The sequence below is a fragment of the Dryobates pubescens genome, chromosome 19 (genome assembly GCF_014839835.1).
Source record: "Dryobates pubescens isolate bDryPub1 chromosome 19, bDryPub1.pri, whole genome shotgun sequence".
NCBI classification, from domain to species: Eukaryota; Metazoa; Chordata; class Aves; order Piciformes; family Picidae; genus Dryobates; species Dryobates pubescens.
The window spans coordinates 20,538,269-20,554,071 of record NC_071630.1 but is presented as its reverse complement, the minus strand read 5'-3'; the positions used below and the strand labels follow the sequence as shown (position 1 = coordinate 20,554,071).

The following is a 15,803-nucleotide window of genomic DNA, read 5'->3' as shown; positions in this document are numbered from 1 at the left end:
TATTGCATTTTATGCTAAGAAATTGGTTCCTCCACATGCTTTTAAAACCAGTAATAAGTTAAAAAGATCTGGAGAGCAAGAGTAAGAACATCAACACAAACTGCTTTGCTGCTACAGAGACTGCACAGCACTCAAAGGACTTTTTCTACTTGGAAAAACACAAAGCCATAAACACACTTGCAATCAATCGCATAACAATGCTCAGTTTCTTCTGCATTTCAGTGAAAAACATTATTTTAAAAAGGGCAAAAAGCAACCCCTTTTTAGAGGAAGAACAACTATTTCATACTTTAAATAACAGATTTGTGCTTGAAGATTCTAAACTCCCCCCCGCCCCACCCCCCCAAGAAGCACAACTACAAATGGAATTAAGAACTCCCACTACAAATTAAATCTTGATTTCCACAGTAAGAGAAGAGTGATGTCCATCTGAAATGGAAAATAACATTTCTTTATTTTGAAAACAGTCTGGTCAATTGTATTTGTTTCAGAATCCTTCTAAATTTATTTTTGTTGAAACTGTGGAAGCCAAGAAAGGAGTTCTGAGCCCAGAGTCCATTTCAACAAACACTTCTTATTTAAGTGATCATATTTTATTTGTATACTAAAATGCACTTAAGATTGAGGATTTTTTATATGTTTTCATACTTTCAAAATTGCAAACTCTTACAACACTCTCCTTCAACAAAACAGTGGGGGTATATGTTACTCGAGAAGACTGAGACATAAATCAAAACTTAGTAACAGAGTCTTTGTGACCAGAATAGTGTTTACAAGAAGATGGTTTTAACATTTAACAAGAGATATTATTTGCCAAATAATTTTGTACATTTATGGCATGCACATATACACCTATGTATGCAAATACACACCTGAACACATGCATATCATGCTCCATTTAAGACTAGGCACAGATTAATGCATTGGCAATGGCTGAAGTCAAAGAGTTAGACCCTTATTAAGTAGCAACAGCGTTTAAGAGCAAGAAGACCAAAGACCAAGAGACCTCCATGATGAAATCCAATTTTTTAGATCAATGCATCTGAACTGAGAGGTCTCCAGAAAGCAACACTGTGAGCAGAACAACAAATAATAAATCATAGTTTGGAAAACGTACAGAGAAAAAAACATTATGAAAATACATGAAATAGATGAACTCTCTTTTTGTTTCTAGGCAATCTAACCAGTTGCTATGATTTTACTGTTTTTACTAAATTAGCATGAAGACATTTTTTAAACTAAGAAAAATAATTATAGCCAGTTACCAACACAATACTGTTTTTATGCTTTGGACAGAAGTCATTATGAACGATCAATAGTGAATCTCCTTTTTTTTGAAGCTGATATTTACGTGTTGGGATGCCCTTTTGACATACCATTTCAATTGTAAAGGAACAATTATAGGAAGAAAACAGACATGTTTGAAAGTCAATAAAATAAACTGCAGTTAAAGATGACTTTTGCCCAATAGTGAATATTGCACTAGAGGAGGATATGATTCTTCCAAACAACAAAATCCAAAGTATTTGCTAGTACATGATAGTTTGCATAAGTGACTTACCTACACATCAAGCTTATGTTCCCAATTAACCCAGGGGTACAATTCTCATTCATTAAATTAAGCATGAGGTTAATCCCCAAGTGGCTTCAGCATTTGTTATGAGAAGACAACATTAAATAGTTTCAATGTCAAGCATTTATTACTTAGTGAATTTCAGCCTTACTGACTCTTCATATAGTATTTTGATGCTCTTTTACGCACTGTATTCTGTACTTCAGAAAAAATGACTTCACATTGCCTTAGGTTTCTCACTTTTTTTAATGATTAATTCTATCCTCAGCTCTCTCCAGAATGAAAAAAAAAAATACCTGAAATAAACAACAGTTCAGTCATTTTAAGTTCACACAACTGCTTTACAAATCACACAGCCTGACCTCCTTCTATAATATTATATTACAGCAAGATCCAAAATAACATTCCAGTTTGACAGCTAACCTCAGGCACCACTGGTCTAGTGTCTCGCTGCTTATACTGCTGGCTGAAAAGCTGATAGGATACGCAAGACAAGCTGAGAGTTTAACTGGCAGAGCTGTTCAAATCTAAATTGTGCTATTTGAAACTTAGACCACAGGAGACAACAGTTCAGTTTTTACCATGGCAGCAGATTCAACCTCTTGGCCCTGTGAAAGTCATATGAATACATTTAGCACACACAAAAAATATCTCCCTATATTATGATCAAAGACTTATTCAACACACACTTTTTATGCACATTTGATCATTCTGTTGACAGTCTAGGAAGTTAAGTAATATGGACTGCTGCACATAGGTTTCAAACCTTGATGGAACCCAATGGCAGGCTACTTTTGACAGTCAAATAATGACAAGCACGTTGCAGGCCAATGCCCGTCATTCATGAACATCTTGGCCTGCTCCAACCGTTGCGCAGCAACTAAGTGGACGGTCAAAGGTTAAGTTAGAAGACGACAGCAATGAAGGGCAACTGTCATGCACCACTGAATACTGTGAGGCAGCAAGGAATGGTTGTCTTCTGAAGAACATGCAAAATGTTCTCATTCTGTCCAGGCAGACACACATTTGAAGGTCCTAAATGAGACCACTGCCAATTCATGAAGAGCCAAACTGACAGCATGCCATTCAAACTGTCCCTCTCAAATTTGACTTTATATATATATATTTCAAATCACAAATGCATGCAAAGTGTAACGTTAAACAACTCCCAGCAGTTGTTTGAGCAAGGCAGATTTGGCAGGGTAGGAAGTATGAGGGGAAAGGCATTCAAACTTTTCCCCCTCTTTCTCTCTTTAATATTTAGGAAAGTTCAATTATTTCACAATAAATTATGGTATTGAAATGGCATGCATTTATCACTAAAATCACATCTGCTTTACCCCTTCTTCTAAATACTGGGGTTTTCTCCCAGAATTAAAAAGCAGAGACTAACACCTTATAATCAGGGCTAATAAAATCAACTGGAATCTAAATTCTGCATTTGTATATTAATATTACAACAGGAGCATACATTTTAAAGCATGCAAAAAACAAATAATACTTTGCATCAGTCTAAATAGCCTAAGCATTTCTGTTATAAATGGTACAATAACAGTACTTTCTATTTGTTTAAAAGCACTTCTGTGTGGAGTTATGGCTGGAACAGCATGATTAAGAATGAAATTGCATTATTTTGCATAAAACATATACATCTTACTTTTAACCCATTGCCAGTAGAGATGTGTGTTTTTTGCTTAGGCACTTAAATTATGTGCCCATATTCACGTTTGCCTCTATTAACATATAAAAGACTTCAGGAAAAATAGAAATCATTTTTTTTTTATTAGATAAGCAGCGATGCCGCTCATCTTTCATAGGAATGAATGCTTGACACAAAATTTCATCAGGCTGACAAAGGATCACATGGGTTAGTTTTTCATGCTCTTTTCTTGAACAGTCCACCTCTGCTGCACTTACAGGGCCAAATATTGTCCTTTAACAAAACAGATCAACATGCAAAGAGCTTGTTTCTTTTTGCTGGGTCACTGGTATCATCCCACTTGTGACATTACTGCTTTGTACCAATTTCTGTCATGATACCAACACATTAAAGGCCCTATTCACAACCAGCACTCAACAAACTAAAGAGAAAACAAATTGTCGTTATCCACGAGGAGTAAGTTTGGATCACCACACATAAAACCATGTCTGTCACATACAGTGACACACACAACACAAACTCAGGGACTATATTAATATGTTCTATTGCGTAAGTCATACTATTAACACTTTTGAAATCATAATGAGCAATGTACTGTTCTGATCACAATGCAGGGCTTTCAAGAAGCCTTTCTACATAAGCAAGAGGGTCCTATCTATACCATAAATTAGATGTTTGGGGAAAGCACATGGTCTATATTTAACCTGCCTCTAAGGCTAAGCTATAGCAGTCACTTTATAACTCAATAACCCCTTTCCAGGCAGGAAGTGGGAATCAGGAAAGGGAGCAGAGACTCATGGGTTGAAATGAAAATAGATTAAATGAAGCAACAGAACTAAATACAATTGACAGGGTAAAGTATACAGAATATACTCGGTCCTATGAATGTACAGTGGTCACCATAAATAGGAAAACAGTCCTCAGCAGCAGAACAGTAAACAAAACTCCTCCAGAGATGGGAAGAAGCAGATGGATAAGGAAGAGGAGGAGCCCCAGTCCTTAGCAAACTTCCCACTTTCTAACAAGCATGCCATTTATTATCTGGGATACACCTGTAGCCGGCTCAGGACAGACACCCTGACTGACTCCACACAGCTAATTGGCCTAGAATTCTCTCACAAGCAAAACCAGGACAGTTTGACAAACGCTCATATGCAACCTTATTATAACTTTCTATCTACTCACTGAAGCTAAATAAGTTTTCCAACCCAGAAAGACAGTCATTTCACTGTTGTTTATATTCACTGTTTAGGAAGAAGAGCCCAAATAACTTTCTCTTCCCTAATTTCTTTGGATTCAGCAATTTGTTCTGTTCATTCTGTGGTTCGGCACATACATACACACCACAGTGCACCGTTCAGTATTTACCATCCGCAGTAGTTTGCTATCGGGATTTAGATGCCAGACAACAGAAGTATTTCCTTCAAGCACTAGGCCATCATTACCTGCTGCAATGACATCAGTTACATCAGAAGTAGAAGAAAGCCACAAGATAAATTCAAACACAAATTGGTTTCCAGATCTGCAAGCTGTTGCTCAGTTTGCAGAAATCTACTTGCTTTTACACAATCTTCAGCCAGTCCTTTCCCATACAGATGGATGTTTCAAGAGGACTACTGCTTTCAGAGAGTCAGATTTTTAAAAGCTCCTTACCCAGCTCAAATGCAATTCAGTATCAGCAAGAGTGGGATTCTTAAGTCTTTTAAATGCTTCTGAAAAATCCTATCTCTTTCCATTAAGAGATTAAAAAAAAAGAAAGAAACAAATCTATTAAATGCATATTTGAGCACAAATTTTACCAATTATACCGTTAGAAGTGTACTTAAGGTGTACGATTCCAGAGAGCGGTAATAACACCGTTTTCCAGTCCCAAAGTTACTTAAACTACCTGTTTACTTTTCTGGAGATGAAAATCTTCTCTGATCTTTACCTCCATTTTTGTTTCCCCTAAAAGCAGGTACAGTTCAACATTCATGATCTTTCATGGGCAAGATCCAGCCATGAAATTATTGTACATACAGAAGACACAGCATGACATCACAAGTGGGAGGTTTAGCTGTAAGTGAAATCTTTTGCCATCACAGACTGAAGTCTCACCAGTGAATCACAGGCAGAAGTTTCAGTATCTGTACAGAAATACATGAATTGGACCCTAAATTTACTACTATGGGATGGCTGATTTCAAAATAATTTTAAACCTTAGAACAGAATCAGTGCCATATTTTAATCAAGTATCTTTTCAAGTATTCACTGCATGAAGCACCAGTTGCCCGAGGGCTATGAAATAATACTAAAAACTTAATAATCACTCATTGATTTAGTTTTGAGCATAGTATATCATTTGAATCCAATGGGAACATAAAGAGCTATTTGTGAGGTCAACCACAGTACAGACAGAGGCTGACGCGGTATCGATGGTGAGGTGGAAAGAAATTGCCAAATACAGCGGATCAATACCTCGTTTCACCGTTACAGCCTTCTGGAGACATAAAATATATATCTTTACAGCTACGAAAATAATAATAATGAAAGTGGGAGATAAATGCTTCCCTCAAGGTAAACTATTTGATTATCTGAGGGCAAAGGTGACAATAGCAGTTACACTAAAGTAACTTTACAGTCTTAAATAAAAATGGTGAGATGAGCAGCAGATAAAAGAGCAAAATGAAACTGACCAAGTTCTAGGAGATAAAGATGTAATTCTTCTAGAAAGTGGTGTAGCACATGCACCAAGGCAAAAACCTGGCAGCCCAAACAAGGCAGAGCAGAGTTTCTTCCCACTCCAGTAACTAAACCCAAGATATTTTGAAATTTCAACACTACCATTTTCTATCCAGAATGCTTCAAAGATACATTTAATACATCCCGTATTTCAAATGCCAGCAAATATTCATAGCCACGTTTTGGACTTCACTAGTGAACCTACAGTCACTATAGTGGTTTTTAGTCTCAACTGAAGAGGATCACCTGATATTTTGGATGGTCATTAAAGCTTAATAATTTAAGAAATTGATTAATTATCAAAAGCCTGAGAGCAAATCCTGCTTTAGGCCAATGGCTGTGTAAGTTTGATCACCAGTTCCACTGGGAACAGAAACAAATGTTGGCCTGCCTAGTTTTCACTAGCCTTGGTCTAACGAAACTGTATCCTACCTGTTGTAAAAGAGAAAAGTATAATAATTATGCATTGTTTGCAAAATTCATTAAAAAAAAAAAGTGGAAGTATGCCTAGTGCCACACCTCCATCAGGAACATTCCACTATATGGGGAAAAAAAGCCATTTTTTTTATCTGAAACTTTTAAGGTCAGAATTAGAAGACAGCAGGGTCTGGGTGACCTACACCTGAGACTACTTCGCTTTCTGAAACTCTAATCACCTCACACGGATGTTCATTCAAACACAAAAAGTTCACTCCGCATCAAGTTTTACTTTTTACAGAATAAGGGGAAAGTTTTCCACAATGTACTTTATCTCATCTTCTTGGCCTCTGTGCCACCGTTTGAGAACATGTTTAATAAGACAACAGAAAGCTTCAAAAGTTCCTCTTGTATTTCGTTGCATAGATTTCAGCTGAAGAAAGCTAACTCCACATCACCACATAAAGCGCTCTGACACACACACATCTATTTAATCTGCTGTCTTGAAAACCACGAAGAGGCTGTTCCAGTGGGAAACTGGAATTAAGCAAATAACATACACTCTTCATACTCTCTATTAGAAGGGGGGGAGGAGGGGAGAGAGTAATTTGGTGTTTTGAAGCAGGCAAGGAATAAAAATCACTGCAAAAGTATTGGCAATCAAATTCCTTTTAGGAAATGCAAAGTGTCTCCAAATCACATGAACTGAATCAGTTCAATTATGACACCAAAAAAAAAGAAAAAGCAGAGGAGTTTGCTTTTGCCACAGGAAAAATCAAATGGACAGTACAACATCCTCATTCTTTCAAACAAGCCACCGATTCTGCACCATTTCCCACTTCCAGGACACTGCTTGCACCCACACCATAAGCTGGCAAGATACTAATGGCTGTCATACAGTGGGAACACATATTAATAAGTCTAAAGAAAGGTCAGAGTTAATGGAATCACTTAATGCAGCCATGTCTGACAAGGTACTGCGTACCCATAACAGCTATTATACTTGTGGCATGCAACCAAGCCAAAGTTTCAGTTGGCTAGAGGCTACACAAGTAACAGACGTGAGCTTACAATCTGAACATACAGGACTATGAAAAAAACAGAAAAGGGAGGAGGGAAAAAAAAGGGCAAATGAAGAGAAGCCTTCCTGAGAGTGCGTATTCAGATATGGAATATGCACAGCTCCCATATCATTGTCTCACATAGTGGATCACGAGGATCAAAGTAAGCTGAAGACCGTTAGGCCCTGGCATTGGATGACTTCTACATTACTCTTGTACACAATAGCCTGGCAGGCCACAATCAACCACATGTGAATTAGTGTTTTCAGTATCCATGCTCATCACATCCTAGCTCCAAGATGTTAGGAGATTCTAATATGTGAGCATAGATCTCCTCTTATTTACAGCAAAAACAAGAGATTGAATGTAAAACAACATGTTTAATAAATCTGCAGAGCCTAAAGTGCCAATATAATTTAAGGCAGCAAGACAGACATGCACTTCTTAATTAAGTGGGTGATGTTCTAGTTAAAACAAAAAGACATCCTTGGGCCATAGCTAAGATTAAGTACGTGCTCTTGCAAAGGAAGCTCCTGCTATTATCAATATTAAGGCTTTAAATCACAAAAAATAAACCATCTAATAGTCTGTATTCAATAGTAAGTAGAAAGTCAGGACAGAGACTGATTTGGATTAACACATTTTCAGTTATAACATGTAATTTTACAGAGGATTAGTATCTTGATGGTCTGATCAATACTAGGCACTGCTGCTATTACAGATGAAGAGAAAATTACCCCTCCAGTAATAAAGTGTGTATGTCTTGGTTCTCCTTCATTTGCTGAGTCCATTACTGTAATGGTTCCAGCATTAGCAGCTGAGGCAATTTAAGTAGCAGGAATGTGATGAATTTAAAAGCAAGGAACATTTGCCACTCACTCTTTCTTGTATTTTGTTCTGCATATTCAAGGCTTCTACCTGACCATTTCCAATATACAAATCGTGTGTTATGTGACTACCAACACTATTTCTTAATTATTGTCTCATTAATAATGGGAAGGGCCGATATTGCGATTACCACAAAAATTGCTACTGGCATATTGGCTGCTGATTCTGCTGAAACCTGCACACCATTTACCTAAACAGAAATATGAGATGACAAGAAGCTTATTTAACTGCATCAAATCTGTTTCATAAACTTTCATTTTCCCAAATACAACTTCTAAAAGAATCTGTTTAAGCTGTCAATTAGAAAACGTTGCATGTTTTTCTATTAAGAGAAAGAACAATGACAGTAAACATATTAGCATAATATTTGAACAAACTATGCTAAGACAATGTTAAAGTTTTTATTTTATTGCATGGTATCAGTGATACTTTTCATCATTAACCCTAAAATCATTCCTCTGTACTTAAGTGCTACGAGAATACTTGCCTATTCTTCCCTAGGAGTATGTTGAAGCAATCTATTTTATCTCACAAATATATTTATTTTCAAGCAAAACCGAGGATGATACAAGAAATATCGTCACAGAAATTTCAGCCACACTGTATATTCCCTTTTCTTCTTCAAAGCATGTAAAGCTTTGTGTTATTTAAAGCTTTATTAGACAAAGTGGCAAGGAAATCTAAGTCTCACAAATATGAAATTGCACCGTAAGTATCTCTGTAAAGGCCCTTATGAATATTCAGATAAGTGCATATTGATGCATTTATTATTTGTATAGCAATAACTTTATTGGATTGGGGTCCCAGCTGTGCTGGGAGCTGTACAAACAGAGCAGTAGGGTCTGTGGGATACATTCTCTGTAGTCAGTTCTGGTTTCACAGTAATGAGAATTCACATAAACAGCTATAGAAGGTAATTGCGAACTGATCTTCGCAGTCTGTTCCAAAGACCCACCAGTGTAATCCTTTCAAAGTAAACGAAAATAACACTCCGGACTAGCCAACAATGTTATCCTTCACACAATAAGGACACAGGGTCTTAATATGCAAAGAGAAGCATATAGAGGTAGTTACTACAACTTGGCATCTGTCACATTGAAACTTACTTCAAAAAAAACCTAACAAATCAACTTTGTCTGGAGCACTTTGTCTTACATTAAAAATTTACTTTTAAAAATAACCTGTAAATATTAATCAAGATAATAAACATTCTAGAAGCAAAAGAGCTTCCTTCCCAAGTGTAAAAGGAGAAAAAAAAGCAGACTACCAAACAAGAGGTTTGTATCTCATTTTACCATGTAGTACCTTTCTTTAACCAGCAGAAAAAAAGGTTTACTGCAAGCTGTCCAAAACTCTGACCAACAGTGTAAAGAAAACAGAATCAAAGTACCTATAAACTGTATTCATTAAAACTGAATTCTAAGTTAATATACATCCCAAACAGACCAGTTTATTAAAATGCCTTTCCTGCCAACAAGAAACACCTATTCTAGTTCTACAGCACAAAAGTAATATTTGCTATCAGGAGGACCAGAGAAGCTAGATGGCATGCAACACCTGTGAGTGGCTGGAGAGCAGTCAGGCTGAGAGGGACCTGGGGGTGCTGGTCGACGGTAGACTGAACATGAGCCTGCAGTGTGCCCAGGCAGCTAAGAGGGCCAATGGCATCCTGGCCTGCATCAGGAACAGTGTGGCCAGCAGGAGCAGGGAGGTCTTTCTGCCCCTGTACACTGCACTGGTTAGGCCGCACCTCGAGTACTGTGTCCAGTTCTGGGCCCCTCAGTTTAGGAAGGATGTTGACTTGCTGGAACGAGTCCAGAGAAGAGCAACAAAGTTGGTGAGGGGTTTGGAACATAAGCCCTACGAGGAGAGGCTGAGGGAGCTGGGGTTGCTTAACCTGGAGAAGAGGAGACTCAGGGGTGACCTTATTACTCTCTACAACTACCTGAAGGGAGGTTGTAGACAGACGGATGTTGGTCTCTTCTCCCAGGCAAGCAGTACCAGAACAAGAGGACACAGTCTCAGGCTGCGCCAGGGGAGATACAGGCTGGATGTTAGAAAAAAGTTCTATACAGAAAGAGTGATTGCACATTGGAATGGGCTGCCTGGGGAGGTGGTGGAGTCACCATCACTGGAGGTTTTTAGGAGAAGACTTGACGGGGTGCTTGGTGCCGTGGGTTAGTTGCTTGGGCAGAGTTGGATTGGTTGATGGGTTGGACGCGATGATCTTGAAGGTCTCTTCCAACCTGGTTTATTCTATGTATTCTATGTATTCTACCTCTAAAGATGTCTTTAGAAACTTCAAAACAATCATGCTTTGCTGTCTGCTTAAGACTCAGAAGAATATTCCATAGGAGACTACCATCTGGAACATGGTGTTTAAGACACCTGAGTAATTAGCTTCTGGCTTCTGTTTCTCAAGTTATTTTAAGACCTCCTTCCCAGGAATTAATTCACATCCTTTGCTTGGGTTTGGAACACCCAATACTAGCATAAACAATTCCATTTCTGCTATGCACTCAATCTGACACGATCCAACTGAGCGATCTGCAAACTGGAAATCACTGTCTGACAGCACTGCACTCTACAGAATTTCTACCACACATACTTGGAACAGAAATACTCCTTCTTTAAGAGCATAAATCAAAACTTGCCATACACATAAAACCAGAGAGAACAGTTTATCACACATGAAAAATGTACTGCATAATTACAAAGTAAAAGCCAATCCCAGGCTTCTGATAAACAGCATTTAACCGTACACAATTACAGCAAGACAAGAACTTGTATTCAGGATTTAATTCTCCAGAAGAGACACGGTGCCAGAAGATACATAATCCAAACCAGCTCCTTTAACCAACCACTTCCCTCTCATTAGTAAGCCTCATAAATCTTAACTTTCCAGAAGAGGTTGGGTTAACCTCACTAATATTTGGTTTGCTATGACACATTTTGATCAGGACCTAAATGGAAGTATTGGCAGAACTACTACAATAAATACACAGTTCCTTTGCTTCCAGTACTTCTTATGTGAACAACAGTTAAACTTACAGACTGAAGGGTGAATTGGCATAGAGTCAGGAGCCCAAAGATTACATTTATCATCCAATTGTATAATACAATACCAGTATGAGGATGCTCCTGTCAAAAGGAAGCATATACGTCTCAAACACTGGAATAGGTTCCCCAGGGAAGTGTCTAGAAGGTGTTCAAAAGACATTGAGATGTGGTGCTGAGGTACATGGTTTAGCACCAGACTCGACAGAGCTAGATAGTGGTTGGACTCACTGAACTTAAAGTCTTTTCCAACCAAAACAATTCTATGATAGCTGTATAACCCATCCTCTTCCCATTGTCGCCTCCCTCCTATGCATCCTTTATTCTAAGAAATCCTTCTTTTGTTTCACTTTCAGTACACCCAAAGCTAATCTCAAGCACTACTCAACTTACGGCATCCTCCTAAGGTACCCTATAAACATCCACATCTTCAAATTCTCTATGAGGATCCCTTCTTAATTTTCATCTTCCTCTGGATATAACACTTAAGTATATCCTTATAACATCTAGATGCATCTATAGCAGTACTCTCTCACTCCAGCTTAAGTTTTTAATACACATTGTTCCATTGATACCCCTTCAAGTGCCTTGCTGTTGCTACACAGTGTAGTTCCGTCTTACTATTTCACACATGAATGATTATCTCATCAATTACGATAGTCTCCTAATGCAAATGGATACCAAAAATGTTTGAGATACATCATGAAGCAAAAAACCCTTGGATAGATGGCATAAATGTACAGGTTTTAAAAAAGAATTGGGTTGGGTTTCCTTCTGCAACATAGCTGCATTGGATTGGACAGCACAGCTCACACCTGCTGGCATTTTTGCATATACAGGAAGAGCAGAACACAAATTAAATTGAAATTACTGTCCTTCAGCTATGAGGGATCACAGAAACACTAATTACATAATGACCAGGTTGTCCTCAAAGAGTTGTTAAGTATATTATTATTATTGTGAACAGGCTTTAAAGATACTTTTCTAATGAACTATATAGTTGCAAAATTAGGTCAGACCTTTTCCCTGCCCCTTAGGATAATAACTTTTAATGTTAAATAGTAAACTGAAAGCAATACCAAACCCAGAGTCTTCTGTATGCAAAGACAGGTGAAAGAGATTACCATCTGAGAAAGCTTTTTTTTCTAAATTTATAACCTGAATAGCTTTCCTTTCCTTAACACTACTAAAATACGCACTATGCTTTCAAACAAGTTAACTTTCTCCTCCTCTGTACTACTATTTTGTAAACAAAACCAGCAAAAGTACAACAGCAATCAGGAGTTGTAGTCAAACATTGTAAAACGTAGTAGAAACATGCCCTTGAAAAGCACCTGAAGCAACAACATTCGGCAATGCCTATAACTTAAACAGGGCAATTACACCTTCAGTGCAAGTATGTAACAGCATCGCATCTAAACACATTATCAGGAGGGTATAGGAGACGTAAAAACGTTGATTTTGGTTAGGCGTGGTGCAGAGCAAGAGTACTTCCACATTTGAAACTACAAGCACAGTAACATAATGTATCATCTCACTGAGTTTTTGACAAAGACCAAACATATTTACTTGTATATTTTTTTGTCACGTAAGACAGCAGAATGGCCCTTTACACTTAAGTATCTTGCTCGGAGGATAAAAATCTTTATTACTAGATACTATTAAAGCTGTATTAGCTTTCCCTCATTAAGGGGAGACGGGAACCGAAGCTTTCCAAGTTAATTAGAGCAGCACTGCTACAGCAGCCTGGCCCCAAGCCGACACACTGCCTTCAGCCACGCCAGCCCTCGGGCACTGACCACCACTCCCCGCAGGCTCCCTCCCCTAGGTGCCGGGGACCACCGCACACCCAGGGCACGCGAAGCGAAGCGACTGCACAGCCCGGGGGAGGGGCTACAGGCCTGGGCCATGCCTTGCAGGTCTCCCGCCTCGGGCACAGCTGCCTCGGCCCTTCAAAGTCGCTGCCGAGGCTAAGGGTATTCTGCAACTGTCGCCCATGGGCGCAGAGACGACCCCTCAAGCAGGACAGAAAGACAGCGGCCGGCAGCCCCCGGCTGGGTACCCGCTGCGCGGAGCTCGGTGCTTGGGCTTCCCTTTCACAATAAACTTCACGGCGGCCTCGCAGCCCGAGTTCCCGCTCCAGAATTGGAGCGGCAGGCGCCCGCGCGGGCTCGCTCTGCCCTGTGCAGCCCCAAAAGCCGCGCAAGAAAGCAGGCTCGTCACGGGCACGCTCCTCAGGGCTGAAGGGGAGCAGGAAGCAAAGCGAAGGTACCTTCAGTTCTTTCTCCTGCTCCCCTGTTCGTCTCTTCATGGTGCCGCCTCACTCAGCCGCCCGCCTGCAGCGGCGCGCACCGGGAGCCGTCCACCCCCGCTGCTCCAAACAGCTCCCGCCAGCAGCAGCCGGATGCCGGCTCTAGGGCGACTACAACTCCCGATGCGCACCGCGGCACCGCGAAAGAAGGGAGTAGAGAAACCCGTCTTCCGTCCCGCACGTAACGGGGAGGCGGCGCCGGGGCCTGCCTCGAACTACAGCTCCCGATGGGCAGCGGGCCCCTAGGCCCCGGAAGTGGAAGGGTTTGTGTAGCAACGAAGGCAGTTGCTAGTGGACTGGTCAGAGGAGCCATAGGGCTGGCAGGGAGCTGTGAGTACAGGCGAAAGCTTTCCTTCCTCTGGGGCATGGCGGGGGGAGGACAGCGGCCCTAGAGCTCCTCAGGGGGCTGTGGTGCCGAAGCAGGGGTATCCTAAACCCGGTAAAATGGAACCGGAGTCGCCTACGAGTGGGGTTGTCGAGGTTGATGCTCTGCTGCGCTGTGGGGAGCCCGCCGCTCTTGAAGCGCATTTTTCAGACCTGTGAGGGGCTGCCTTGCTCGCAGCTTAGAGCACTTGGAGAAGGCAGGGAACGATGCCTCACCCGGTATTTTGAAAGCAGCCCTGAAGTCCTTCTCGGTTATGGTCTCTTTTAAATATGTAAAAAGGCTGCCGGGCACAGTCGGGACCTGTATCCCTGCGCCTGAGGGCGGGAGCGTAGGCGTGCCTTCCTGAGGCAAACGCGGCCAGCCTTCCCTCTCTGCCGCCTCCAGTCCTGTCAGTTATTGTCAGAACTGATGGAGCTGAGGAAAAAAATGGAAATCCGTTTAAGAATATGTTGAAGGCAAGACACGGCTAGTTTCATTTTTCTGTATTGCAGTAGGATTTACAGGTCTGATGTGTTTGTTCCCTCAGACTACAGTAGGATGTTGTGATCTTGCTTCCTAATATCTTCCATACATTTATTTTTTTCCTGCCTAAAACTCAGGACACGACAACAGGTGATGGTTGAAAGATGGGATGTGTGTGCCTACCAAGTAATAAATGAGATTATTTTAGGTGACAAACCCAGTAGAGCGCAGTTATCTTTAAGGAGGCAACACAGGAAGAACGTAGGCTGGAAATAGTTTGTGATAGGCTAAGGTAAGTGGGTGGTCTGCCTCTCCTCTTTCTTTGTTCCCCCTCCCTCCTCTCTCTTTTTTTTTTTCTTACCTCCACCAAACAAGTAGGGTAAGATTTTTGTAAGAAAAGCATTATCTTGGCCGTGGCCAAGACTCATGGAATTCTAAATTCATGTTGAAACAATTAAGTTTTGTGATTTTTTCAGATTTCACTAGAAACTGCCCCTTTTTGCCACACTGGCTAAGAACTTTTGGGAATTTAATTAATCCCTTCTCAGATTTGTTACATTTGAATGATGTTGGGAGAAGAGTATACCTTCTGTGCTTATTTGTTTGTCTGAGGGACAAGCATATGCAGTTTTGTCTTATTTGTCAATGAATTAATTTCTTTCATGCTGAAAATAGGAGGTAGGTACCCATAGCAAAATTTCTTTAGCAAATGGCAAATAGTGAAAGGCTGTGGTGATAAGATACTTGTTTAGCTCTTGGCCTCTCTGAAATTTGCCAAAAAACCAGTGATTTTTGATTTATGAAGACAAGTACACTGTAGAAGACATACCATAGCATCTTCTCCTTGCTGCCATCATAACCAAATTCAGATTGATCATACAGAGATAAAGGTTTCTTTTCAATTATATCTCAGTTGCTGTAGTGATATTGATGCAGTGACATACAATAATTGTCCTAATAATGAACCTAGACCTGACTGAAGTCAATGACCACACATGGCACTAATTTAACAAAGTACAAAACAGTCTTGAGAGATTTGTGTGAGCTGAGAATGCTGAGGAGGTGAATTCCAGTTGATATGTATCTGTAATTAGACTTGTGCCATTGGTTACAGCAGCTGCATATCACCAGCTTCAACATCACAAAGCATTATTCTCTGTTTCTTTGACTAACATCAAAACTGCAGTCTACAGGTATAGATCAGTTCAGGCATTTCAACAGTCATGACAAGGAAATATTTGTTCTACACAAAAGAAAACTGTGTTCAG

General features: G+C 40.1%; 2 protein-coding genes across 4 annotated transcripts in view; one reads left to right on the top strand and one right to left on the bottom strand.

The window, feature by feature from the left end:
* The window catches only part of FTO (FTO alpha-ketoglutarate dependent dioxygenase), a 230,485-nt gene extending 216,726 nt beyond the window's left edge, over positions 1 to 13,759 (bottom strand). Inside the window, exon 1 of the mRNA XM_054170174.1 lies at positions 13,650 to 13,759. Within this exon, the coding sequence (XP_054026149.1) occupies positions 13,650 to 13,688 (39 nt within the window). The 5' untranslated portion in view covers positions 13,689 to 13,759. The remainder of the gene's footprint in view (positions 1 to 13,649) is intronic.
* A 198-nt stretch (positions 13,760 to 13,957) lies between these two features.
* Positions 13,958 to 15,803, top strand: part of RPGRIP1L (RPGRIP1 like) — a 69,005-nt gene continuing 67,159 nt past the window's right edge. For all 3 annotated transcript variants that reach the window (XM_054169974.1, XM_054169973.1, XM_054169975.1), the window contains exon 1: positions 13,958 to 14,018. The gene's annotated coding sequence lies outside the window, so the exon portion shown is untranslated. The remainder of the gene's footprint in view (positions 14,019 to 15,803) is intronic.